Source organism: Hemibagrus wyckioides, linkage group LG26 (assembly GCF_019097595.1).
Source record: "Hemibagrus wyckioides isolate EC202008001 linkage group LG26, SWU_Hwy_1.0, whole genome shotgun sequence".
NCBI lineage: Eukaryota > Metazoa > Chordata > Actinopteri > Siluriformes > Bagridae > Hemibagrus > Hemibagrus wyckioides.
In genome coordinates, this window is record NC_080735.1 from 12,737,048 (window position 1) to 12,764,175 (window position 27,128).

Sequence of the window (27,128 nt, forward strand, 5' to 3'; positions counted from 1 at the left end):
CCACATGCATTGGAGATGTTCTGATCCAGTCGTCTAGCCATCACAATTTGGCCCTTCATCAAACTCGCTCAAATCCTTACTCTTGTCCATTTCTCCTGCTTCTAACACATCAACTTTGAGGACAAAATGTTCACTTGCTGCCTAATATATCCCACCCACTAACAGGTGCCATGATGAGGAGATCATCAGTGTTATTCACTGTGCTCATAATGTTATGTCTGATCGGTGTATAGAGATGAATTCTCTCTCCTAATTAAACCTAACTAGCTAATTCTGCTCATGTGTTGTTCCTATACCTACAATTGTTTAACAAAAAATGTCATTTTTTGCAGAATTCTGGAAATATTTGGGGGAAACATAAGATACACAAAGTGAAATGTTTCTCAGAGTATTTTCTCAGCTTATTCCCACTAACAAATTGTGTAATGTACAAATTGTGTAAAGACAGCACTCTGTTCAGGGTTCATCGAGACTAAACACATTTTATGAGGCATATATTAGCACCTGGTGGAGGAAAACCAGCTTCACTCAAGTCCAGGTTGCAATATTTTTACCCCCACAGTGATTTACATGTATCTCATTTGATACAACTGAGCAGTTACATAAAACCTTTAACCTCAGAGTGAAAGCTTAACCTTTAAAAAAATCTTTTTTGTTCTAAAGCATATTAGAGTAGAAGACTGTAGGTGGCACAGGATGTGGGATGTTGAACATGAGAATGCCAGTAAGCAAACCAATTTAGTGTAGAAAGCGTGTATCTGGCAACACTGAACCAACACTAATTTGCCACTAGATGGCGCAGTATTTTTGCCAGGGTACTTCAGTGCAGTAGTAGAATGCAGTTTGGGACGTCGCCAATGAGTCATAAGTGTGACTCAAGATCCTCGAAATATCAAGTCAGATGATGTTCCTCATCGCGCTGGACAGCAGTGTGACAGTTGTATCCACTGTTTGTGCGCGTGAATGAAAAGCAGAAGAAGAGTATTCAGGCTGGATGACTCACCTGATCATCTCCAGCTCTGCAGCTCCATTGTCTGTGTACTGCAGTGACAAAAGCGAGAGGGAGTTGACCCTGTGAGCTTTCAGTCCAATAATTCCCAGTCTCTCCACCCTCTTTTTGTTTATCTCACAGAGTGCTCATTTCAAATGATCCAGGTTTCTCAAAATAGCCTGAGGATCTCATGATGTGACACAGATAATCATCATCATCATCAGCTATTATAAAAGTTGTTATATCATTGTTATAATGCTTGCTATTATAAGTTATATTATGTTTGTAAGACAAATGTCATTTGTTTATGTGAGTAGCAGTGTGAGCCAGAGGACTGAAGTTGATTTAGCCCAAATGATTCCAATTTGTAATTTACTAAAGGATAGATCCTAATATTAATGATGATATTTATTACCTATCCATTTTCTGTACAGCTTTCTTAAACACAGTGTTGTGGGCAAACCTGGAGACTCGAGGCACAAGGCACACCCTCACACACTCAGCCTACAACATGTGTGTTTGGACTGGAGTACCTGGAGGAAACGCCAGAAGCACAGGGAGAACAGACACACTTTGTGTACACAGGTAGAGGCGGGAATGAAACCCAGAAACCCCAGACACAAATGTTCCATTTTTCCTGCTTCTGACACATCACCTCTGAGGACAAAATGTTCACTTGCTGCCTAATATATCCCACCCACTAACAGGTGCCATGATGAGGAGATCATCAGTGTTACTCACTTCACCTAGAAGCAGGAAAAATGGACAAGTGTAAGGATTTGAGCGAGTTTGATGAAGGGCCAAATTGTGATGGCTAGACGACTGGATCAGAGCATCTCCAAAACTGCAGCTCTTGTGGAGGTGTTCCCGGTCTGCAGTGGTCAGTATCTATCAAAAGTGGTCCAAGGAAGGAACAGTGGTGAACCCGGCAACAGGGTCATGGGCGGCCAAGGGTCATTGATGCATGTTGGGAGTGAAGGCTGGCCCGTGTGATCCGAGCTACTGTTACTCAAATTGCTGAAGAAGTTAATGCTGGTTCTGATAGAAAGGTGTCAGAATACACAGTGCAGGACGGGTCAGGGCTGGTTTGGCAGCAAAAAGGGGACCAACACAATATTAGGCAGGTGGTCATAATGTTATGCCTGATCGGTGTAGCTATAGTAGACAGGGATTAAAATAAGAACATGCTGGAGTTCTCCTTTAATAGGAAGTTATATACTCATGCTACACGCAGATCCGTTAAAATCCTAAAAACACCGTCACCCTTGCTTGTTCAGAACAGACCAGAATCGAGACAAAAATGTTTCAAGGACTTTATTCAAGTTTAATCTCTCTTAATTCATACATACTCTTAAATACATATTTACACTTTACACGTATACATAGAGAGCAGACACATACCTTTATTACAAATATGAAAATAGAGAAATACAAGGGCAATGTGCCACATGAGACTGAAATACAGCAGACTGAAGTCCAGGTGTAAAACTATGCATATGTGCAGTGTTTACTGAGACATACGAGAGAAATAAGAGTTTAAAAAACTGCAACAGTGATAAATGGGGCACAATGATCAACATATAGTTACAGGAAATGCTGTGTAGGTTTCAGCCGGTTGTTTAAGCCTTGCTTAAAACCTGTATATAGATGTGTGATAAAATGACGTCACAAATATGTTCAGATACTGTTTGGGAGAAATTCATTAAAAAAATAAAATAATAATAATAAAAATAATGTAATGCCCGTGAAATAGTAAAATAGTGCAGACGACAAGCTCCAGATACGATGAGACCATACATGAACATTTAATATACAATATATATATATATATATATATATATATATATACTGCCATTTTATGGAAAAAAAAAAAACCAAGGTCGAGTTATAATATGTAATAATATGTACAAATAATATACAGGAAATATACAGCTGTTTCTGATTAATACAGTAAATAAGACAGGACATTTCACAGTTAGGAAACTGGACACGACTCCGACAATCTGTATCCACGTCATGTAATGCTGTGTTCAAGTCCTACGATGTTGGCAAAGTAGAAAATATTCCAAAAACCGGATTCGAGCCTCAGGACTAAAGGTCACAGCTTTTAGTTTAATGGATAAAGTGTGCTGCTTTTGTGATCGAAGACTATTGCACTAATAATTATATAAATAGCGTATTTTTGGAAAAGGAGCGCAGCTTCTTCTGTCTCTCTTTTTAACACGAACAGGTGAGAGTGAAGGTGTGCGTTAAATCGTGGTGACTGCTGATAAAGGCATGCATGGAGGAAGAGGAAGAGGAGAAGGAGGAGGAGGAGGAAGTGTCTCAGCAGAAAGTGCAGTGTGTAGGAGCTGCCATCAGGCGGTGCTATAGAGGCAGGCCTCAGGGTTTGATGTCGGAGAAGCTGGTGTACGTCTCACTGCAGCTGGACGATGTGCTCAGATTGCCCGAGCCACTGCCTTCTGTTTACACAAAATACACACAACTATTCAGTCCAAAAACCATGTTCATGTTAAAGAATAAAAAATATCTGATCATCGATACAGTGAACGTTCATTTACGGAAGGAGTCTCAGCATCAGTCCTGATGTTTTCAGACACAATGTCTTTGCGTGTTAGGGTTTATTATTAACATGAAAATTGTCTTCAGCGAGTATCTCTGGTGAGAGATCGCATGTTTACAGCGATAACAGGAACTAACTTGTTTCTCAAGACATTCCACAGAACTAAACGTAATTATAAACTCCACCCAGATGTTTGTTTGTTTGTGTTTGTTTTTTCCCTGGAAATGAAATTCGGAAGAAAGCCATGCTGTTAATATTGCAACTATTATCCTGTATTTATTAAGAGATCATTTATGCAAAGCTATATATATATATATGCATACACCGATCAGGCATGAACAGAGAGTAACACTGAGTATCTCCTCATCATGGCACCTGTTAGTGGGTGGGATATATTAGGACATTTTGAACATTTTGTCCTCAAAGTTGATGTGTTAGAAGCAGGAAAAATGGACAAGAGTAAGGATTTGAGCGAGTTTGACAAGGACCGAATTATGGTTCAAGGAAGGAACAGTGGTGAACCGGCGACAGGGTCATGGGCGGTCAAGGCTCATTGATGCACGTGGGGAGCGAAGGCTGGACCGTGTGATCCGATCCGACAGACGAGCTACTGTTGATCAAATTGCTGAAGAAGTTAATGCTGGTTCTGATAGAAAGGTGTCCGAATACACAGGGCAGGACGGGTCAGGGCTGTTTTGGCAGCAAAAGGGGGACCAATGCAATATTAGGCAGGTGGTCATAATGTTATGCCTGATTGGTATGTGTGTGTGTTGCACATGCTTCAGCTCAATGTCCTAGTGCACATACATCTGCTTTTTACTTATTTATTATTTTTATACGTCATGCTTTTTCTGCCATTAATTTTTTTTATAACCTTTATATTTTAATATTTCTTTTTATTTTTTTTTATTTTCTCTGCAAGTAAATTCTGTTTTTATGCAAATTCTGTTTTTATGTCACAGAACGTACAATTGTAATAAGTATTTGAGTGCACATTGCAGTGTGTGAGTGTGTGTGACTTTGTGAGTGTGTGTGTGTATTTTTGAATGTGTGTGAGTGTGTGAGTGTGTGTGTATTTGTGAGTGTGTGTGACTTTGTGAATGTGTGTGAATGTGTGTGAGTGTGTGTGAGTGTGTGTGTATTTGTGAATGTGTGTGAGTGTGTGTGACTTTGTGAGTGTGTGTGTATTTGTGAATGTGTGTGTGTATTTGTGAATGTGTGTGAGTGTGTGTATTTGTGAATGTGTGTGAGTGTGTGTGAGTGTGTATTTGTGAATGTGTGTGAGTGTGTGTGACTTTGTGAGTGTGTGTGTATTTGTGAATGTGTGTGAGTGTGTGTGTGTGTGTGTGTATTTGTGAATGTGTGTGAGTGTGTGTGAATGTGTGTGAGTGTGTGTGTATTTGTGAATGTGTGTGAATGTGTGTGAGTGTGTGTGAGTGTGTGTGTATTTGTGAATGTGTGTGAATGTGTGTGAGTGTGTGTGAATGTGTGTGAGTGTGTGTGTATTTGTGAATGTGTGTGAATGTGTGTGTGTGTGTGAGTGTGTGTGTATTTGTGAATGTGTGTGAGTGTGTGTGTATTTGTGAATGTGTGTGTGTGTGAGTGTGTGACTTTGTGAGTGTGTGTGTGTGTGTGTGACTTTGTGAGTGTGTGTGTATTTGTGAATGTGTGTGAGTGTGTGTGTATTTGTGAATGTGTGTGACTTTGTGAGTGTGTGTGTATTTGTGAATGTGTGTGAGTGTGTGTGAGTGTGTGTGAATGTGTGTGACTGTGAGTGTGTGTGAATTTGTGAGTGTGTGTGAGTGTGTGTGTATTTGTGAGTGTGTGTGTATTTGTGAATGTGTGTGAGTGTGTGTGTATTTGTGAATGTGTGTGAGTGTGTGTGTATTTGTGAGTGTGTGTGTATTTGTGAATGTGTGTGAGTGTGTGTGAATTTGTGAGTGTGTGTGAGTGTGTGTGTATTTGTGAGTGTGTGTGTATTTGTGAATGTGTGTGAGTGTGTGTGAATTTGTGAGTGTGTGTGAGTGTGTGTGTATTTGTGAGTGTGTGTGTATTTGTGAATGTGTGTGAGTGTGTGTGTATTTGTGAGTGTGTGTGTATTTGTGAATGTGTGTGAGTGTGTGTGAATTTGTGAGTGTGTGTGTATTTGTGAATGTGTGTGAGTGTGTGTGAATTTGTGAGTGTGTGTGTATTTGTGAATGTGTGTGAGTGTGTGTGAATTTGTGAGTGTGTGTGAGTGTGTGTGAATTTGTGAGTGTGTGTGAATTTGTGAATTTGTGAGTGTGTGTGAATTTGTGAATGTGTGTGAGTGTGTGTGAATTTGTGAGTGTGTGTGAGTGTGTGTGTATTTGTGAATGTGTGTGAGTGTGTGTGTATTTGTGAATGTGTGTGACTTTGTGAGTGTGTGTGTATTTGTGAGTGTGTGTGAGTGTGTGTGTATTTGTGAATGTGTGTGAGTGTGTGTGTATTTGTGAATGTGTGTGAGTGTGTGTGTATTTGTGAATGTGTGTGAGTGTGTGTGTGTGTGTGTGTGACTTTGTGAGTGTGTGTGTATTTGTGAATGTGTGTGAGTGTGTGTGAATGTGTGTGACTTTGTGAGTGTGTGTGTATTTGTGAATGTGTGTGACTTTGTGAGTGTGTGTGTATTTGTGAATGTGTGTGACTTTGTGAGTGTGTGTATTTGTGAATGTGTGTGACTTTGTGAGTGTGTGTGTATTTGTGAGTGTGTGTGTATTTGTGAATGTGTGTGAGTGTGTGTGTATTTGTGAGTGTGTGTGAGTGTGTGTGTATTTGTGAATGTGTGTGAGTGTGTGTGAGTGTGTGTGACTCTGTGAGTGTGTGTGAATTTGTGAATGTGTGTGAGTGTGTGTGAATTTGTGAGTGTGTGTGACTTTGTGAGTGTGTGTGTATTTGTGAATGTGTGAGTGTGTGTGTATTTGTGAATGTGTGTGAGTGTGTGTGTATTTGTGAATGTGTGTGAGTGTGTGTGAGTGTGTGTGTATTTGTGAATGTGTGTGAGTGTGTGTGACTCTGTGAGTGTGTGTGAATTTGTGAATGTGTGTGAGTGTGTGTGAATTTGTGAGTGTGTGTGAATTTGTGAGTGTGTGTGAGTGTGTGTGTATTTGTGAGTGTGTGTGTATTTGTGAATGTGTGTGAGTGTGTGTGTATTTGTGAGTGTGTGTGAGTGTGTGTGTATTTGTGAGTGTGTGTGTATTTGTGAATGTGTGTGAGTGTGTGTGTATTTGTGAGTGTGTGTGAGTGTGTGTGTATTTGTGAATGTGTGTGACTTTGTGAGTGTGTGTGTATTTGTGAATGTGTGTGAGTGTGTGAGTGTGTGTGTATTTGTGAATGTGTGTGAGTGTGTGTATTTGTGAATGTGTGTGAGTGTGTGTGTATTTGTGAATGTGTGTGAGTGTGTGTGGCTTTGTGAGTGTGTGTGTATTTGTGAATGTGTGTGACTTTGTGAGTGTGTGTGTATTTGTGAATGTGTGTGAGTGTGTGTGAATTTGTGAGTGTGTGTGACTTTGTGAGTGTGTGTGTATTTGTGAGTGTGTGTGACTTTGTGAGTGTGTGTGAGTGTGTGTGAATTTGTGAGTGTGTGTGACTTTGTGAGTGTGTGTGACTTTGTGAGTGTGTGTGAGTGTGTGTGACTTTGTGAGTGTGTATTTGTGAGTGTGTGTGACTGTGAGTGAATTTGTGAGTGTGTGTGTATTTGTGAATGTGTGAGTGTGTGTGACTTTGTGAGTGTGTGTGAATTTGTGAGTGTGTGTGACTTTGTGAGTGTGTGTGTATTTGTGAATGTGTGAGTGTGTGTGAATTTGTGAGTGTGTGTGACTGTGAGTGTGTGTGTATTTGTGAATGTGTGTGAGTGTGTGTGACTTTGTGAGTGTGTGTGTATTTGTGAGTGTGTGTGACTTTGTGAGTGTGTGTGAGTGTGTGTGAATTTGTGAGTGTGTGTGAGTGTGTGTGAATTTGTGAGTGTGTGTGAGTGTGTGTGAATTTGTGAGTGTGTGTGTATTTGTGAGTGTGTGTGACTGTGAGTGTGTGTGAGTGTGTGTGAATTTGTGAGTGTGTGTGACTTTGTGAGTGTGTGTGACTTTGTGAGTGTGAGTGAGTGTGTGTGACTTTGTGAGTGTGTATTTGTGAGTGTGTGTGACTGAGTGTGTGTGAATTTGTGAGTGTGTGTGTATTTGTGAATGTGTGAGTGTGTGTGACTTTGTGAGTGTGTGTGAGTGTGTGTGAATTTGTGAGTGTGTGTGACTTTGTGAGTGTGTGTGTATTTGTGAATGTGTGTGAATGTGTGTGAGTGTGTGTGTATTTGTGAATGTGTGTGAGTGTGTGTGTATTTGTGAATGTGTGTGAGTGTGTGTGACTTTGTGAGTGTGTGTGACTTTGTGAGTGTGTGTGTATTTGTGAGTGTGTGTGACTTTGTGAGTGTGTGTGAGTGTGTGTGAATTTGTGAGTGTGTGTGACTTTGTGAGTGTGTGTGACTTTGTGAGTGTGAGTGAGTGTGTGTGACTTTGTGAGTGTGTATTTGTGAGTGTGTGTGACTGAGTGAATTTGTGAGTGTGTGTGTATTTGTGAATGTGTGAGTGTGTGTGACTTTGTGAGTGTGTGTGTATTTGTGAGTGTGTGTGACTTTGTGAGTGTGTGTGAGTGTGTGTGAATTTGTGAGTGTGTGTGACTTTGTGAGTGTGAGTGACTTTGTGAGTGTGTGTGAGTGTGTGTGAATTTGTGAGTGTGTGTGACTTTGTGAGTGTGTGTGACTTTGTGAGTGTGAGTGAGTGTGTGACTTTGTGAGTGTGTATTTGTGAGTGTGTGTGACTGTGAGTGTGTGTGAATTTGTGAGTGTGTGTGTATTTGTGAATGTGTGAGTGTGTGTGACTTTGTGAGTGTGTGTGAGTGTGTGTGAATTTGTGAGTGTGTGTGACTTTGTGAGTGTGTGTGAGTGTGTGTGAATTTGTGAGTGTGTGTGACTGAGTGTGTGTGTATTTGTGAATGTGTGTGAGTGTGTGTGAATTTGTGAGTGTGTGTGTATTTGTGAATGTGTGTGAGTGTGTGTGACTTTGTGAGTGTGTGTGAGTGTGTGTGTGTGTGTGTGTGTGTGACTTTGTGAGTGTGTGTGTATTTGTGAATGTGTGTGAGTGTGTGTGACTTTGTGAGTGTGTGTGTATTTGTGAGTGTGTGTGACTTTGTGAATGTGTGTGAGTGTGTGTGAATTTGTGAGTGTGTGTGACTGAGTGTGTGTGTATTTGTGAATGTGTGTGTGTGTGTGTGAATTTGTGAGTGTGTGTGACTTTGTGAGTGTGTGTGTATTTGTGAATGTGTGTGAGTGTGTGTGAATTTGTGAGTGTGTGTGACTGTGTGTGTGACTTTGTGAGTGTGTGTGAATTTGTGAGTGTGTGTGTATTTGTGAGTGTGTGAGTGTGTGTGTATTTGTGAATGTGTGTGAGTGTGTGTGAATTTGTGAGTGTGTGTGTATTTGTGAATGTGTGTGAGTGTGTGTGACTTTGTGAGTGTGTGTGAGTGTGTGTGTGTGTGTGTGTGTGTGTGTGACTTTGTGAGTGTGTGTGTATTTGTGAATGTGTGTGAGTGTGTGTGACTTTGTGAGTGTGTGTGTATTTGTGAGTGTGTGTGACTTTGTGAGTGTGTGAGTGTGTGTGAATTTGTGAGTGTGTATTTGTGAGTGTGTGTGACTGAGTGTGTGTGAGTGTGTGTGAATTTGTGAGTGTGTGTGTATTTGTGAATGTGTGAGTGTGTGTGACTTTGTGAGTGTGTGTGAGTGTGTGTGAATTTGTGAGTGTGTGTGACTTTGTGAGTGTGTGTGTATTTGTGAATGTGTGTGAGTGTGTGTGAATTTGTGAGTGTGTGTGACTGTGTGTGTGACTTTGTGAGTGTGTGTGAATTTGTGAGTGTGTGTGTATTTGTGAGTGTGTGAGTGTGTGTGTATTTGTGAATGTGTGTGAGTGTGTGTGTGTGTGTGACTTTGTGAGTGTGTGTGTGTGTGTGACTTTGTGAGTGTGTGTGTATTTGTGAATGTGTGTGAGTGTGTGTGACTTTGTGAGTGTGTGTGTATTTGTGAATGTGTGTGAGTGTGTGTGAATTTGTGAGTGTGTGACTTTGTGAGTGTGTGTGTATTTGTGAATGTGTGTGAGTGTGTGTGAGTGTGTGTGACTTTGTGAGTGTGTGTGTGTGTGTGACTTTGTGAGTGTGTGTGTATTTGTGAATGTGTGTGAGTGTGTGTGACTTTGTGAGTGTGTGTGTATTTGTGAATGTGTGTGAGTGTGTGTGAATTTGTGAGTGTGTGACTTTGTGAGTGTGTGTGTATTTGTGAATGTGTGTGAGTGTGTGTGAGTGTGTGTGACTTTGTGAGTGTGTGTGTGTGTGTGACTTTGTGAGTGTGTGTGTATTTGTGAATGTGTGTGAGTGTGTGTGACTTTGTGAGTGTGTGTGTATTTGTGAATGTGTGTGAGTGTGTGTGAATTTGTGAGTGTGTGACTTTGTGAGTGTGTGTGTATTTGTGAATGTGTGTGAGTGTGTGTGAGTGTATTTGTGAATGTGTGTGAGTGTATTTGTGAGTGTGTGTGACTTTGTGAGTGTGTGTGTATTTGTGAATGTGTGTGAGTGTGTGTGACTTTGTGAGTGTGTGTGAGTGTGTGTGAGTGTGTGTGAGTGTGAGTGTATTTGTGAATGTCTGTGAGTGTGTGTGTGTGTGTGTGAGTGTGTGTGACTTTGTGAGTGTGTGTATTTGTGAATGTGTGTGAGTGTGTGTGTATTTGTGAGTGTGTGTGAGTGTGTGTGACTGTGAGTGTGTGTGTATTTGTGAATGTGTGTGAGTGTGTGTGAATTTGTGAGTGTGTGTGTATTTGTGAATGTGTGTGAGTGTGTGTGACTTTGTGAGTGTGTGTATTTGTGAATGTGTGTGAATTTGTGAGTGTGTGTGAGTGTGTGAGTGTGTGTGAGTGTGTGAGAGTGTGTGTGAGTGTATTTGTGAATGTGTGTGAGTGTGTGTGTATTTGTGAGTGTGTGTGAGTGTGTGTGTATTTGTGAATGTGTGTGAGTGTGTGTGTATTTGTGAGTGTGTGTGACTTTGTGAGTGTGTGTGTATTTGTGAGTGTGTGTGAGTGTGTGTGACTTTGTGAGTGTGTGTGTATTTGTGAGTGTGTGTGAGTGTGTGTGAGTGTGTGTGACTTTGTGAGTGTGTGTGTATTTGTGAATGTGTGTGAGTGTGTGTGTATTTGTGAGTGTGTGTGAGTGTGTGAGAGTGTGTGTGACTTTGTGAGTGTGTGTGTATTTGTGAGTGTGTGTGAGTGTGTGTGACTTTGTGAGTGTGTGTGAGTGTGTGTGAGTGTGTGTGACTTTGTGAGTGTGTGTGTATTTGTGAGTGTGTGTGAGTGTGTGTGTATTTGTGAGTGTGTGTGAGTGTGTGTGACTTTGTGAGTGTGTGTGTATTTGTGAGTGTGTGTGAGTGTGTGTGAGTGTGTGTGACTTTGTGAGTGTGTGTGTATTTGTGAATGTGTGTGAGTGTGTGAGTGTGTGTGAGTGTGTGAGAGTGTGTGTGACTTTGTGAGTGTGTGTGTATTTGTGAGTGTGTGTGAGTGTGTGTGACTTTGTGAGTGTGTGTGAGTGTGTGTGAGTGTGTGTGACTTTGTGAGTGTGTGTGTATTTGTGAATGTGTGTGAGTGTGTGTGTATTTGTGAGTGTGTGTGAGTGTGTGTGAGTGTGTGTGACTTTGAGAGTGTGTGTGACTTTGTGTAAGACTGTGTGTGGAATTTGAGATTGTAATGGACGGCTGTTTGTTCACCTGAGCTGGTGAGCGACTGTGAGGACTTTGACTCTCCGATCAGAGTGAACAGGTTAGCAGCCGGCAGCCAGCCCTCTTTACTGTTATTCAGGTTACGCACAAACCTGTAACACACACACACACACACACACACACACACACACACACACACACACAAGATCATCATATACTGATTGTAAATATATCCATACAGATGGCAATGCTAATCATTCAAGCTGTGTTATTAATTACCATATGCATATTTTTATAAATGTTTGCGCTACAAATACAGAATAAAACCAGGCAACAATAGACCTGTTCAGTGCAAAGGTTTGTACACCCATAGGACAAAATAAACACTTTATGAATTATGAAGATAATAATAGACTTGATGCTAATAATTAGTTTTTATTGTGTTTATGGAAGTAGAAGTTTATGAATAGACATTTTAAATCTAAATACAAAAAAGCCCAGTTCTCTAAGCCCCTCTGATATATTTCATATGCTCTGAGCAGCTTTTGGATCCTCTCAGTTGTAATTCTCAGCCTTCACTTGATTCAGCACACAACCACGTTTCATATTTCATAACCATTTGAAATTTGTTTCTCATTGTATTATTGTTATCATTCAGAATCTCGGAGGGTGTAAACTTTTGCCCTCGTCTGTTTCCTGTAGGCTTCTTTACACACATTGGGTCAATATTAAACATTAAGCGGCTTACCACTGGCCGTCAGCGCCCTCTCGGACCAGCTGCACCATGTCTCCACTCTTTACTGTGAGGTCCTGAGTTCCTTTATCGTAGTCGGCTACCACAATGTACTTGCCTGGAGTCTAAACACACACACACACATTATGATAGTGTGTATTATATACAGCAGGGCTGAGTGATATGACAAAATACTTCATATCATGAAACTTGAAGATATTTTTAAGGCACATGATTTGCTTCACAAATATAAAATTTATATTTTAGCCAACAAACAAATACAAAAACTCAAGTGCTGCATTACGAGCTGGAAAATTTAAGAACCGACTATTATTTTTTATTACTGCAAAAGCTACATTATAACACCGAAAATGGGGAAACAGTCTGTATAGAATTTACAAAATTTCTAAATTAAGTAGAAAAATGGCATTTCAGTTCCATTAGACTTTAAACAAAACGACAACGCACTAAAGAACATCACTGGAAAGTCATTTTAAAGATGCAGTTTGTCATTTTAAAGGAGCGGTCCGTCACAGTTTGTTAGTCCTTTGCCAAGGAGAATGCCAGTTGCAGTGAATCACTGACCACCATGTGCTCAGTGAGTTGAATTTTAAGGCAAAAGGGCAAAGCAAGGGTGTTTCTTCTAATTTCCGGGCCAGAAGAATGTAAAGAAAAGGCAGGAATTAGGAAAATCGACCGTATGACATTATTGTGAATAGTTTTCTTTCAAATGATGTGATTATTACAGTTCGAGAAACATACAGAAAAATTACAAACTGCATCTTTAAAGTCAATCAAGTCCTTTAAGTGAAATAAGACTGAGCTAAATTTCATCTCAAATTTCAGCACTCCTTGCACAGTATTACAATATTCAATGTGAGATTTTAAAAATATAATCAAAAATAAAATGAGTAACACGCTACTCGACCTACCAGTTTCTTTCCCTCGTCCTCGGGGTCAGAGTTTAAGGGGTCCTCAGCGCTGGAGTACCCGTCGTTCTCCTCCGAGGCGTCCATGGAGAGGGAGACCTTACTGAAGCCTGGATTGAGGGGAAAAAAAATTTAATATCAGATGACTGAATGAACCGGCGTTTCAGTTACTCTGAATTTACTATATGAGAAGATGGAAAGATGATGCGAGAGAAAACAAGAGTGGGGAAAAATAATCAACAGGATTTGTTTTTTTCCATCGTTAGAAATCAGCTGATGAGAAGAAACAGGAGCAAACAAAACACACTCCGAGATCAGGCTAAGTCATTTTAAAGATGCAGTTTGTCATTTTAAAGGAGCGGTTTGTCAATTTTTTATTAGTCCTTTGCCAAGGCAGTTGCAGTGAATCACTGACCACCATGAAGTCCCAAATTCTCTGGGAGTTGAATTTTAAGGCAAAAGGTCAAAACAGAGAGGAACTTTAGCAACACTCTTTAACGTCCTAAAGTAGTATAGGCGAAGTCCTGTGTGATGATACGAGTAGTATTTAACTTCTTAAAAAAGATGGCACAAAAAAGATCTTGCTGTTTTTAAATCATGCTTCAAGAAATCAGATCTAGGGGCAAAAATACAATAAGCCTCTAGTTATAATTCACTGTTAATCCTTTCAGTGTGTTTGGTTGAATGATCTCTTTAAGACTGAACCCTTGACCAATAAAACAATTGACCCTTCAGGATGTTGGATGGAAACAACATGTAATAGGTAGAGGTAGAATATAATCTGATCTGGAAACAACTGAATGTGTTTACATGCACTTCAGTAATCTGATAAGGTTTTGGCAACCAGTCAGTGATCAGATTTCTCTCGAAGTGAATCCTCTTGTAAAGCCAGAGAAACAGAGGAACATGATATAAAGAGCCTATTTTTAATCTCATACTGAATGTTGATACAAAGATAGAGCTTTGTTTCTCTGGTTAGAGATCGGATTTCATGCACTGAACAAAGGGTTGAAAGCTACTGTAGGTGTTCGTGCGTTCATTTTAATTCAGATTATTGCGTAGTTGTAGTTGGATATTAACGTGCATGTAAACACAGTTTTGCTCCTCGTACAGTGTGATTAGATTGGTAACACCAGAGGGTGAGGTCTCTTATATGCGACAGTGCTTTCTTCAGGCATGCATGATTTCAGAAATGTTCCTTCGACAACAAGTGTACAAGTGACCCTGCTAAACCACACCTTTGTGTCTTAGTGATTGTGATTTCTGTCAGCTTTAAAGGAAGTAAGGCAGTAGGGAAAGGTCAGAGTTCACCCCACACACCAGGCAGCTGGCTTTACCTCTGCGCTTAGCCTGTACAAGGCTAGAAGTGCTCAGCCATTTGTCCCGGCTGAGGGAGATGGGAGGACCTGCGTCCGAGGGAGAGGCAACCAGTCAGAGCCTTCTTGTCTAAAGCCAAATCTGACTGATAGCAACTATAAAATGATCATTATTATGTGATTATTATTTTTATTCCGTGAACACGGTAAAGGTTTGTGAAGACTAGAGCTCTCAGGGAAAATGTTCCGATTGTGATTTTAAGCTTTATGGTCAATAAAAAAACATTCAAATTTAGTTGCTTAAAGTGAGATTATGGCAAAAAAAGTTTGCTAAAAGTCTTAAAAGTGATAATAGGTAACTTTTTCCTTTATTGCTTTTTGTTTTGACTGAATCTACTCAAATAAAGTAGGCATAAAGTCACTATAAAGTCATTACTTTACTATATAGTGAACAGGAAGCTGTTTGAAATCAGTGTGAATTCATAAAAAGGAAGTGGCACATGTATTAGATACAACAAGTAAAGACTTTCACCTTCTAAACACAGCGTAGTTCTGTATGAGGTTACGTTAATTACAACTCACAATTGGAAGGATGGAAGAAAAACAATGAGAAAATATGAAATGTCTATGAAAAAATGACAACAATCCAAAACAGCCAGACGAGGAAAAATCCAAAGTACATGGACGTCATTGGTGGGAAATTAAAACAAACTGTTGGTTGAAGGTAAATGACCAGTGGGTGGACGCTGAAGGATGTAATGGACCAGTGAAGTACCAGTGTACCTTTGAAACCAAATGGCGTAGGATCGCTCTTAATCTCATGTCGCTTAGTTTTGTGGTCAGGACTAGGGGGATATCCTGTCAGCCCGGCAGCGAAAGAGTAAAAGAGGGCAAAAGGAAAAAAAGGAGAGAGAAAAGATAAGACAGCCCAGAGAGGACAGGAGAAAGCAGAAATGAGAACATAAGCAACGCAGGTCATGGATTAAATGTGGTACTGGCAGTTTCTACAATCGTACATACGTAATAAGAGAGACTATAAACACTGTAGAGAGGCACAGACACTGTATTCATCAAGGAGGATGAACAGATACTAGATACTCTCACACACGTATGACTTAAGGCATACGACTGCTCATAACTCCACAAACATTCAGGGGAGTTCTAGGCAAAGAGTGCTAGGTTTGATGAATATGGTCCTAATCTACATACACACTGAGGGGAAATAAATATTTGTTTCGTTATTTGACCTTCTTTCAGTGCATATATCCATTTACACACATGATGCCTTTTAGTATTTGTACTAATAAATCTCAAAAACTAAACAGGGAAAAAGTATTCAGATGCAACAGATGAACAACTGTACTCTCGTGCTATAAAGCTGCTGCTGACTTGGAGACGCCTACAGTAAGGAGTATTCAGAAATACTTGCATGTTGTTTTTAGATTCATATTCATACAGCTAGTGTGAAGCTCCTTCACCTTCACTACGATTTCTTTTTTCCAATGTAGTACTTTTTCCCCATTTCATTTCTTAAACATATTTCTCTTATAAATACATCAGCGTTTTCGTTTAAATGGACAAACATGTCAATACGCACTGGAAGTACAGTATAATTAAATAACAAAACCTTTCCCTTCATCTATGACGACAAACCTCTAACTGCACTGTACCTGCTGCGCAGAATGTAACCAGGGGTAACGTAAGGCTTTTAGCACCAGCTGTTGTTAGCAACTCTGCACCGAGAATCACAAAATATCATTACAGCTCTCTGAATCAGTGCATAACGGAGAGAAACGGTACAAATCCCTGGCCAGGATTTGCGTGTTCAATTATCAAGGAAGAGCTGGAATCCTGTTATACCTTTCTGACTCTTGAGGTTGCTGAAGCCTTGTAGCGTGAAACGCTTTTTAGCCACCGCGGCCCTGTCAGTGGTGGGACTGGTTACTGCGTCGTCTAGCGAGCACGAAGAGACGCAAACGAGGAAAGGAGCAGAAAGAAAGAAGGGCATCAGGGAAACGATAGGAAGCATGGAGACAAGGAGAGGAGGAGAAGGATTAGTCAAGAGAAAAAGGAACGAAGCACTCGAGATCACCCCAATCCTGGAAAGCAAGGATTGTTTAAAATGATACTCCACTATATAGCTTGTGATCTGTTACCATAACGTTAGGAAAACACGGCTTTCATACCAGCAGTATCAAAAGTTCTGGATTGATATATCTGCGTCCTGGATTTAGCTCGATTAGCTCACCTTTGACCTTGTCAGAGATCCTCAGTGCAGGCACTAAGCTGAGCTCAGGTAACATAGGCTCGGTTTTCTTCTCCTCTCCTTTCTTCTGACTCTTCTGGCTGGTTTTGAAGGGGCTCAGGCTGATGGAGGTGGGAAGTGGAGAGAGCTGCTCGGACGTCTTCTGCTGAATCGCTTCTGTGGTTCGGAAACAACGCAGTGTGATCATATATTTACTGCAATTTTACGGCATTATTTGGTTGATAAAACATTACAGTACTGAGTAAGAAAAATAAGAAAGGGAATGAAACAGTTTACAAATTTGTAAAAATACCAGCCAGGTTAAGATCTCAAGTTCAGTGGACAAGACCAGAGTGGTGCTTGTCATGTAAAATATTAACAGAAAATATTTTTATTAGCATTTTTTAGGTTTATTCGTTGAAGATGATTCAAGGATGATTTATTTTTATTCTAATTTTGTAAATGCTTATTTGCTTAATTTTATTCATGATTTCATCCACATAATTAACAGCGTGTTCTATTCTACAGCAGGTTATCCTTATAAGAACAATACTGCGAAAATCATAGCGGTATGTGAGAACATCAGTACACATCTGGCTTGACTGAGAGATAACGTATCCTATAAAATCTTTAAACTTATTTCCTCTCTCTCTGTCTCTATCTAACACTCTCTCTCTCTGTCACTCTCTCTCACTCTCTCTGTCTGTCTCTGTCTCTATCCCTCTGTCTCCCTTTCTCTCTCTCTCTCTCTGTCTGTCTCTGTCTCTATCCCTCTGTCTCCCTTTCTCTCTCTCTCTCTCTCTCTCTCTATCTCTATCTCCCTCTATCTCCCTGTCTATCTCTCTCTCTCTCTCACCCCTGCAGGCTTTCAGCTGACCGGTCAGAACTTTCCGGATCTCGTTCACCCACGCCATTTTTATCTCCGCCGTTGGTGCCTGAAACAAAACAAAAATCCCAAACACAAATTATTTTAACATGAATTATTATTCTAGGTTTCAGTGTGCTTGTACAGGAATATTTTTATGATGAGCTCTGACCTGGACGATGTAGACCTCTTCTCGTGAGTTGCACCAGATCTCAAATTTCTTGATGTCTCCTTTAACATTCTCGGTGATGCCCACGACACTCATCTGATGCACAAAGAAAGAGAAATGTAAAGGAATGACAGTGACGTAAAAATCACAGAACTGACAGAGAACTTTTATCTCTTTGTATAGAGAAAGAATCCAGAAATATCCATTAGAGGAAGCGGGAGACAAATTCCTACTTGCTGCTAAGAATAAAATAAAACATTATAAAATCCTACTTTTACAAAAAATCTCTTTAATTTGTGGAATTGTACTGATATATAATGTGATGATGTAAATGATGTATTTCCTCCAGGTCTTACATTGAGGAAGTGCTTGAAGCTGTAAGAAGGCGCTTTCTCGTATCCCTCGCCGTTCTCCTCGCGCCTCTTACAGAACAGCACCGCTTTCTCGTGCAGGAACAGGTGCCGCTGCATTGGTTTGAAGCGTGCCAGGTCCTTCACCTTGGCGTGACCTTTCTTGTGCTCGGTCCAGACGCTGAAGGACCCCTGCATCAGCAGTCTGCCCAGCTCGTTCAGGTTCCCCTGATAACAACAGGTCAGCAAGTTCAGTTAGAGTCTTAACAGCAGCAAATCTACCAGAACAATTACATTTCATTGTACATCACATGTATCTGCTATATATCTGTTTATCATGTTCACATCATCTAAAAATTTGCATATTGGGTGAGAACAGGCTCATAATTCATATCATACCCTAATAGTCATGTTATTAAATACCAGAAAGAATCTCTCTAGTTTCAGCACAAACTATAGTACTGATAAACTTGATCTATTTGTGTGTGAATAGAAACGAACCACTCTGGCCGCTTGTACCTCGTATCCTGTAATGGCGATGAGGTGCATGGAGTCGTTGACGGCTTTGAGGATGCCGAGGATGGACGAGAGCGCCTCCTGCAGGTCCTCCGATCCATCGCAGCCTTTGCTGTACTTTAATAACTCCTGGACACAAACGAAAGCAAGCATGCGCACTCCAGAGTTAGTCAAGTGGTGAATTTATGGACGTTGCACATGTGTGTATTCATGCTTTGCTTTCCGATAATCTGACCTCGAAACAGGAATCTGTAACTAAAGGAAATCAAGCTAAACTGAATCTAGGAAACACTGAATATGAGGTGAGTGTAAACTTTGTCAAAAAACATGATACTATGATGTTGTAATAAATGAATAATAACAAGTGTATTACATATGATAAAAACTAAACCATAAAACATCACAGCAAAGAACTATGTGCAAATAATTGTGTCTAAATATCTTGACTTTTACGGGAAACCTGAAGAGTGACATGCATGCTGCCAGGAATCTGCTGCGGGAGGATTGTACCTTGAGGAGGAGCTGGTATTTGGTGATGCGCTGTACAGGTTTCAGCAGGTACGAGTCCAAGCCCAGCTTGTGCTCGAGTTTCTTCTGGCACTCCTACCACACACACACACACACACACACACACACACATACCTGGATTATGGCCCTATTCCTAGAAATATTCCCACACCCCCTGTCTGTAATACATGTCATAAATTCTTCACGTGTTCCCTGCAGAGACACACCCAGTGCTAACTGTAAACGTGCTTCACACTTTATGACTTGATTTCCCAACTTTAATGTTTTCTCTTCTCTAACACACCCATTCGCGATGTAAAACACTCTCCTGATTAATGACTGAGCAGATTACACGTCAACATGACACGACTCCTACCATCTTTGTGTTCGTAGCTTCAATGTGAAGCTTAGAGAAACTCGGTTGCCAGTTCCCCGCATACTAACCTGGTTATCCAACAGTCTTTCTACACGTATCCTCTAGTTAAAACTAGTATTTATTCAGACTACTAAAAGATACTACAAGTGTAACTGATATAAAACAATGTAACAAATATAAAACACATGCTTCAGGAAGTCCCAGATCCTCATCCCCATTCATGCCACATGAAGGCTTTCTGCTATCAAAAATCAAATAATTACCACATCAATAAATCAGATATCTATTTTATAATCAGAAACGACACAGCAATTTCAAACAAATTCCCTAAAAAAAACAAGAAAAAACCCATCAGTCATCCAAACATTTGTGTTAAGTAAGTAAGGAAAGAAGGAAGGAAGGAAGGAAGGAAGGGAGGAGAGAAGGAAGGAAGAAAGGAAGGAAGGATGGAAAAAAGAAAAGAAAGAAAGAAAGAAAGAAAGAAAGAAAGAAAGAAAGAAAGAAAGATGAAAGGAAGGAAGGAGATAAGGAAGAAAGGAGATAAGGAAGGAAGGAAGGAAGGAAGGAAAGAAAGAAAGAAAGAAAGAAAGAAAGAAAGAAAGAAAGAAAGAAAGAAAGAAGGAAAGAAAGAAAGAAAGAAAGAAAGAAAGAAAGAAAGAAAGAAAGAAAGAAAGAAAGAAAGGAGGGAGGGAGGGAGAGAAAGAAGGAAGGAAGGAAGGAAGAAAGGAAGGAAAGAAAGATAGATAGAAAGAAAGAATGAAAGTAAGGAAGAAAGGAAAGAAGGAAAGAAGGAAGAAAGAAAGAAAGAAAGAAAGAAAGAAAGAAAGAAAGAGAAAGAAAGAAAGAAAGAAAGAAAGATGAAAGGAAGGAAGGAGATAAGGAATGAAGGAAGGAAGGAAGGAAGGAAGGAAGGGAGGAGAGAAGGAAGGAAGAAAGGAAGGAAGGATGGAAAAAAGAAAAGAAAGAAAGAAAGAAAGAAAGAAAGAAAGAAAGAAAGAAAGAAAGAAAGAAAGAAAGAAAGAAAGATGAAAGGAAGGAAGGAGATAAGGAAGAAAGGAGATAAGGAAGGAAGGAAGGAAGGAAGGAAGGAAGGAAAGAAAGAAAGAAAGAAAGAAAGAAAGAAAGAAAGAAAGAAAGAAAGAAAGAAAGAAAGAAAGAAAGAAAGAAAGAAAGGAGGGAGGGAGAGAAAGAAGGAAGGAAGGAAGAAAGGAAGGAAAGAAAGATAGATAGAAAGAAAGAATGAAAGTAAGGAAGAAAGGAAAGAAGGAAAGAAGGAAAGAAGGAAAGAAAGAAAGAAAGAAAGAAAGAAAGAAAGAAAGAAAGAAAGAAAGAAAGAAAGAAAGAAAGAAAGAAAGAAAGAAAGAAAGAAAGAAAGATGAAAGGAAGGAAGGAGATAAGGAATGAAGGAAGGAAGGAAAGAAAGAAAGAAAGAAAGAAAGAAAGAAAGAAAGAAAAAGAAAGAAAGAAAAAGAAAGAAAGGAGGGAGAGAAAGAAGGAAGGAAGGAAGAAATGAAGGAAAGAAAGATAGATAGAAAGAAAGAATGAAAGTAAGGAAGAAAGGAAAGAAGGAAGGAAGGAAGGAAGGAAGGAAGGAAGGAAGGCTGGAAGGAATGAAGAAAAGAAGGAAGGAAGGAATGAAGGAAGGAAGGAAGAAAGGAAGGAAGGAAGGAGAGAAGGAAGGAAGGATGGAAAAAAAGAAAAGAAAGAAAGAAAGAAAGATGAAAGGAAGGAAGGAGATAAGGAAGGAAGGAAGGAAGGAAAGAAAGAAAGAAAGAAAGAAAGAAAGAAAGAAAGAAAGAAAGAAAGAAAGAAGGCTGGATGGAACGAAGAAAAGAAGGAAGGAAGGAAGGAAGGAAGGAAGGAAGGAAGGAAGGAAGGAAGGAAAGAAAGAAAGAAAGAAAGAAAGAAAGAAAGAAAGAAAGAAAGAAAGAAAGAAAGAAAGAAAGAAAGAAATAAAGAAAGAAAGGAGGGAGAGAAGGAAGGAAGGAAAGAAGGAAGGAAGGAAGAAAGGAAGGAATGAAAGAAAGAAAGATAGAAAGAAAGAATGAAAGTAAGTAAGTAAGTAAGTAAGGAAGGAAGGAAGGAAGGAGATAAGGAAGGAAGGAAGGAAGGAAGGAAGAAAGGAAAGAAAGAAAGAAAGAAAGAAAGAAGGCTGGATGGAACAAAGAAAAGAAGGAAGGAAGGAAGGAAGGAAGGAAAGAAAAAGAAAGAAAGAAAGAAAGAAAGAAAGAAAGAAAGAAAGAAAGAAAGAAAGAAGGCTGGATGGAACGAAGAAAAGAAGGAAGGAAGGAAGGAAGGAAGGAAGGAAGGAAGGAAGGAAGGAAGGAAGGAAGGAGTCATGACTGAAGGAAGGAAGGGAAAAAAGGAAGGAAGGAAGGAAGGAGTCATGACTGAAGGAAGGAAGGGAAAAAAAGGAAGGAAGGAAGGAAGGAAGGAAGGAGTCATGACTGAAGGAAGGAAGGGAAAAAAAGGAAGGAAGGAAGGAGTCATGACTGAAGGAAGGAAGGGAAAAAAAGGAAGGAAGGAAGGAAGTACAGAAGATAGGAAGGTTACTCTATTGTCATTGTATAGAATACAAAGATATTTATTGGCCAACTCTGACAGCAACAAGCACATTTAAAGGTAAGTTAAAAAAGAGGAATAATTCACAGAGTACACTGTAATTCTATGTATAGAAATGTATATTTAGATGTATATATTGCACTGTAGTGTACTGCAGCAGCAATGGGTAAGCACCGGAGCGTCTAACTGCAGCGTCTGCACGCGCCGCTACACAAGTATTCGAAATACTTTCACAATTCCAGATAAAATGCAGATCTGCGGAGTTTCTGTGAATAACTGGCAACCGAGTGTGAATATAAACGGTACGTAGTGAGCAAAAATAGGTTTCATTGTTTTATCACCTAATAAAATTGCAAGGATTACCTGGAAGAAGGCGCAGTCGGAGCACTGTCGCCATAGCGACTCGGAGCGTGGCTTATTTTGACAGTACTTCTCATAAATCTGTAGGTCTGTCATCTGAAGCAGGAAAGGAAATAGTGGTCAGTCTGCTGATCTTATCCTACAGTGTGTGTGTATACTCTATATGACGCACTGGATATATTTCATTACTGTACGTTATTTTTTAATAAACTTACCCTTTCTAAAAAGCACCGGCCCACGAGCTCGGGGCAGTCTGTGTACGCCTCCAGCTCTCGGAGGAAAGTTCTGGAAGAAACAAAAGCGCCCGTTAGGATTAATAAATCAGATACAACTTACTTAAAAACCATTAAGGATGAATGCGAACACACTGTCGTTAAGACAAACCCTCACTTGTTGTGGAAGTGGTAGATCTCGGCCATGTTGCCGAACAGAACCTCCTTCTTGTTGTGAAGGGTGATGGGGATGAGGTGCGCCATGCTGGGGTTATCCATCTCATCAGCGTAACCCTGGAACACACACACATGTGCATTATAGTTCAAAACTCCAAAACAATTACCAACACTGGAGCTTGGAACTGGAGTTAACGTTAGTGTTTTTTTGGAGTCATATCCTTATAGTGTGACTCAGTAGAACGATTATATTTTTATATAAGAGCTGCTGCTTACCTGCAGTACACACAGCAACTCCTCCACATAAGCTCTCTCCGTCTCCAACAGCTCATTCATTACATGCCTACAGAGACACACGACACAAACAATATCACACACTCATCATGTGTCCATAACTAAGTTTGTTTCTTTGCTTAGGATCATAATTAACCATTTGACTGATTCCATGTTTATATATTTATAGATAAATATACACCGACCAGGCATAACATTATGACCACCTGGTCTAATATTGTGTTGGTCCCCCTTTTGCTGCCAAGACAGCCCTGACCCGTCCTGCAGTGTGTATTCTGACATCTTTCTATCAGAACCAGCATTAACTTCTTCAGCAATTTGAGCAACAGTAGCTCGTCTGTTGGATCGAATCACACGGGTCATCCTTCGCTCCCCACGTGCATCAATGAGCCTTGATCGCCCATGACCCTGTCACCGGTTCACCACTGTTCCTTCCTTGGACCACTTTTGATAGATACTGACCACTGCAGACCGGGAACACCCCACAAGAGCTGCAGTTTTGGAGATGCTCTGATCCAGTGGTCTAGCCATCACAATTTGGCCCTTCATCAAACTCGCTCAAATCCTTACACTTGTCCATTTTTCCTGCTTCTAACACATCAACTTTGAGGACAAAATGTTTACTTGCTGCCTAATATATCCCTCCAACTAACAGGTGCCATGATGAGGAGATCATCAATATTATTCACTTCACCTCTCAGTGTACATAATGTTATGCCTGATCAGTGTATGTAGTTGCTAAACAATTCATTCTCATATGCTATCTATCTATCTATCTATCTATCTATCTATCTATCTATCTATCTATCTATCTATCTATCTATCTATCTATCTATTATAACAGCTTTATTAGCAGTATTTCACATTACATGTTATTATTTAATTATTTATTCAAATAAATATTAGACTTCAGTCATATTTTTAAAGCGTCCCCCCAGGTACTAATAATTCTGTACTTTATCTTAAGCAACTCTAATAATTTCGCCTTCTTATGCCATACTGAAGGAACAGAGTGTGTGATATCAGTAGGTCACGATGCAACTGGTGATTAGTCTTAAACTTTGACTTCATGACTCCTGTCCTCTACTGACCGCCTAAGTACAGCCAGGTTCTCCTCCTCTTCTGAGAGACACCTGCCATTCTGTAGGAGTGTATCGCTCTGTTACACACACACACACACACACACAATATTAGTCATACAAATACATCAGAAATCAGAATATATCCCATAACACTGATGTGTTCAAGCAAAATTCTTACTTTTTTGTTGTTGATAAGGTCAGATGATAAATTCCTCTCTTTATGTGCTGCAAAAGCAAAAATAAGTGAGTGTTTAGTATTCAGTCTTACAGACACTCTTCATGTGTGTGAAACCATCATAAAATTGCTAATAGTAGAAGCAATCAGAGAAACAGTCGTCACTCTTTAGGACTGGGGAAATGTGATTCAAATACAGAGTACTTCCACAAATTCTTCATAGTGCTTCAAAATATATATCATTGTAAATGCTACAACCATTTTTTGGATTTAAAAGCAACACAACCTACACTATATTGCCAAAAGTTTTGGGACACCCCTCCAAATCATTGAATTCAGGTGTTGTTCTGGTGTTATTCAGGGGTTGGACTTGGCCCCTTAGTTCCAGTGAAAGGAACTCTTAATGCTTCAGCATACCAAGACATTTTGGACAATTTTATGCTTCCAACTTTGTGGGAACAGTTTGGGGATGACCCCTTCCTGTTCCAACATGACTGTACACCAGTGCACAAAGCAAGGTCCATAAAGACATGGATGAGTGAGTTTGTTGTGGAGGAACTTGACTGACCTGACCTCAACCTGATAGAACACCTTTGGGATGAATTAGAGCGGAGACTGTGAGACAGGTCAAAATCGGGACGTCTGCCTTTACATGCACATGAATGTAATATGGAGTTGGCCCGCCCTTTGCAGCTATAACAGCTTTAACTCTTCCGGAAATGCTTTCCACAAGGTTTAGGAGTGTGTTTATGGGAATTTTTGACCATTCCTCTAGAATTGAATTTGTGAGGTCAGTCACTGATTTTGGACGAGAAGGCCTGGCTTGCAGAGTTCCTATCACTGGAACTAAGGGGCCGAGCCCAACCCCTGAATTCAATCATTTGGATGGGTGTCCCAAAACTTTTGCCAATATAGTGTACGTCTCGAATCCCTTTTCACAACACACCACTAGATGGCAACAGAGCCTCCTTACTACCGTTAGCCAGCAATACACCTGACTTAATGGCTGCTTGTACAAAATATTAACAAAACTGATTAAATACATTTAACACATACCTACATTCTTAACTCAAATAAAATAGCACCACTTCTCAGCTAAACAAAAAAGAAAATGCTGTACAGCTTCAAATTCTTTCAGCAAACTAGTGTAGAATATTATACACTGTTATGTTTACTTAAAGTGTAAAAGTACTAGAAATTAGTGTCATTTTTTCCAGACACCTGAGGAACATCAGAGACCATTAGCTAAAGCTACCTCACAACACTTTATCTCACAAACGTGAGCTAGCATAAGAACTCTAATGTTATCAACTAGCTGAATGCTAATAGCTAGTTAATAGCTGTGTTGTCTGACACTACACTTTAAATTCTGGTTAAAAGTTTGTGTGAGAAATGGTAGTGAACCGAAATGTACAAAGTAAAAAAGCAAAACGTCTTTCCTTCATCGTTCGTTCTCAAATTTAAGCATTTTTGAGTCCTATGGAAGCACTGAGCCAAGCTGAAAGAATCAAATAGTGATTAAATGAAGGTTGGGTAAAATGATGATGGTGACGTACCGGGAGAGGACATGGGGGATTTGATGATTGCTTCGGGTCGAGGTGCGACCGGCTGGACAGGCCGTGTCTGCTTAGCTGCTAACTTCTTCAGGCAAACTCTTCTTTTCTCAAACATGTCCTCCATAGAGAGCTGCTTCTGGAAGACGCGCTCCACCTGATCCTGTAACACGGACCATCATCATCATTGTGTCTGTATATTATTATCAAGGATGTATAAGGAGGAATGAAGTAACCAGAAGGTTGAGGTCAAATGAAATCTCATCATCTAAACAAATGTGTGATAATATAACAACAGACTGACATGGGGGGCATAAACATCATTTAAGGAACAATCGGTTTGAGCCGCTTACTCGGAAATCTGTTGTCAGCACGGATTCGTACTCCCTCCAGATGCCAGTTAAGTCTGTCAGCTTGTGCTGATTGGCTGTTTCCAGGTAAGACTCGATCTCCTGCAGCGCTGCCTCTGCTCCATCCTGTGATTGACACTTGTCAACAGGCTGAGACGCTAGAAGGTAAATTCCATCATCACACCATCTGGTAGCCTGGTAAAGAGAAGTGACAGAAAGAGGAATGTATTACAAACTAATGATGGAACCGTAGCTATGGAAAATGGAACAGGAGTTATTAGTTTCCATGAAAAAAATGCAACAAACCCAAATCTATACGGAAAGTGTTTACAAGAAACTCATTTATTATGGAAGTGAATTATGTCCGTTAAACATTCATGCCGAATATTTCTGTAGAATGTTTCCATGAATTCTCCGGTCTGTTGAAAACGAACCTTTTAATTAACATAATTCGTCATGAGACTACGGTGTAGCACAATGACAGTGTCTGTATCTCTTTAGTGCTTCAATATCCTTATATCTGTATCTAAAGCTGAAGTGAATGTACCCCATGTCTTTTCCACCATGGAAACACTGAAGAGATGATCTGTGACTTCTAAAACTTCCTTAACATCAGCTATATCACTTAAATTACAAACCAGCTAGAAGTCTTTTATTTGACCAGGTTAAGGATGTTGTAAATACATTATGCAGTGTTGTAGGTTCATGTTAATGGAAGTGCTCTTGATTTTTTCCCCCTCAAAGCTTCATATCTATGCGCTCGCTCACATCCACATACAAGTGAAATCCTCCAGCTTGCAATACTGATATTTTTTTCATTTAGACCATATTAACTGTTCATGCCAAATAATGTATTTATATTGATTTATAGCTATGTTCTTGGAAACAGATACTTTTTGGAAACAAAACCTTCTTTGCTACAGTTTATAGAAATAATAGAGTTGTAATTTTTGCACATTTCTGTACAATCTGAACATTTATTACACATTTATTTATTCAGCAGCTGTGCTTACACTTCCATCACAAGTGAATTATGCAGAAACACGT

At 39.9% G+C, this 27,128-nt stretch overlaps 1 protein-coding gene across 9 annotated transcripts in view; it reads right to left on the reverse strand.

The window, feature by feature from the left end:
- Positions 1-2,284: 2,284 nt before the first annotated feature.
- The window catches only part of mcf2la (mcf.2 cell line derived transforming sequence-like a), a 98,829-nt gene continuing 73,985 nt past the window's right edge, over positions 2,285-27,128 (reverse strand). For 6 of the 9 annotated variants that reach the window (XM_058380485.1, XM_058380483.1, XM_058380490.1 and 3 more), the window contains exons 12-31: positions 26,085-26,276; positions 25,735-25,894; positions 24,182-24,228; positions 24,013-24,080; positions 22,904-22,970; positions 22,629-22,744; positions 22,454-22,523; positions 22,242-22,334; positions 18,944-19,036; positions 18,437-18,562; positions 17,924-18,145; positions 17,571-17,663; positions 17,390-17,468; positions 16,537-16,710; positions 16,149-16,241; positions 15,072-15,146; positions 12,976-13,082; positions 12,059-12,168; positions 11,359-11,462; positions 2,285-3,453 (exon numbers count right to left, since the gene is read on the reverse strand). In XM_058380485.1, coding sequence (XP_058236468.1) covers positions 3,374-3,453; positions 11,359-11,462; positions 12,059-12,168; positions 12,976-13,082; positions 15,072-15,146; positions 16,149-16,241; positions 16,537-16,710; positions 17,390-17,468; positions 17,571-17,663; positions 17,924-18,145; positions 18,437-18,562; positions 18,944-19,036; positions 22,242-22,334; positions 22,454-22,523; positions 22,629-22,744; positions 22,904-22,970; positions 24,013-24,080; positions 24,182-24,228; positions 25,735-25,894; positions 26,085-26,276 — 2,169 coding nt within the window. In that variant the 3' untranslated portion in view covers positions 2,285-3,373. Of the gene's footprint in view, positions 3,454-11,358; positions 11,463-12,058; positions 12,169-12,975; positions 13,083-14,309; positions 14,387-15,071; positions 15,147-16,148; positions 16,242-16,536; positions 16,711-17,389; positions 17,469-17,570; positions 17,664-17,923; positions 18,146-18,436; positions 18,563-18,943; positions 19,037-22,241; positions 22,335-22,453; positions 22,524-22,628; positions 22,745-22,903; positions 22,971-24,012; positions 24,081-24,181; positions 24,229-25,734; positions 25,895-26,084; positions 26,277-27,128 lie in introns of all 9 variants that reach the window. The other 3 variants (XM_058380493.1, XM_058380488.1, XM_058380491.1) reach the window with 3 other exon arrangements.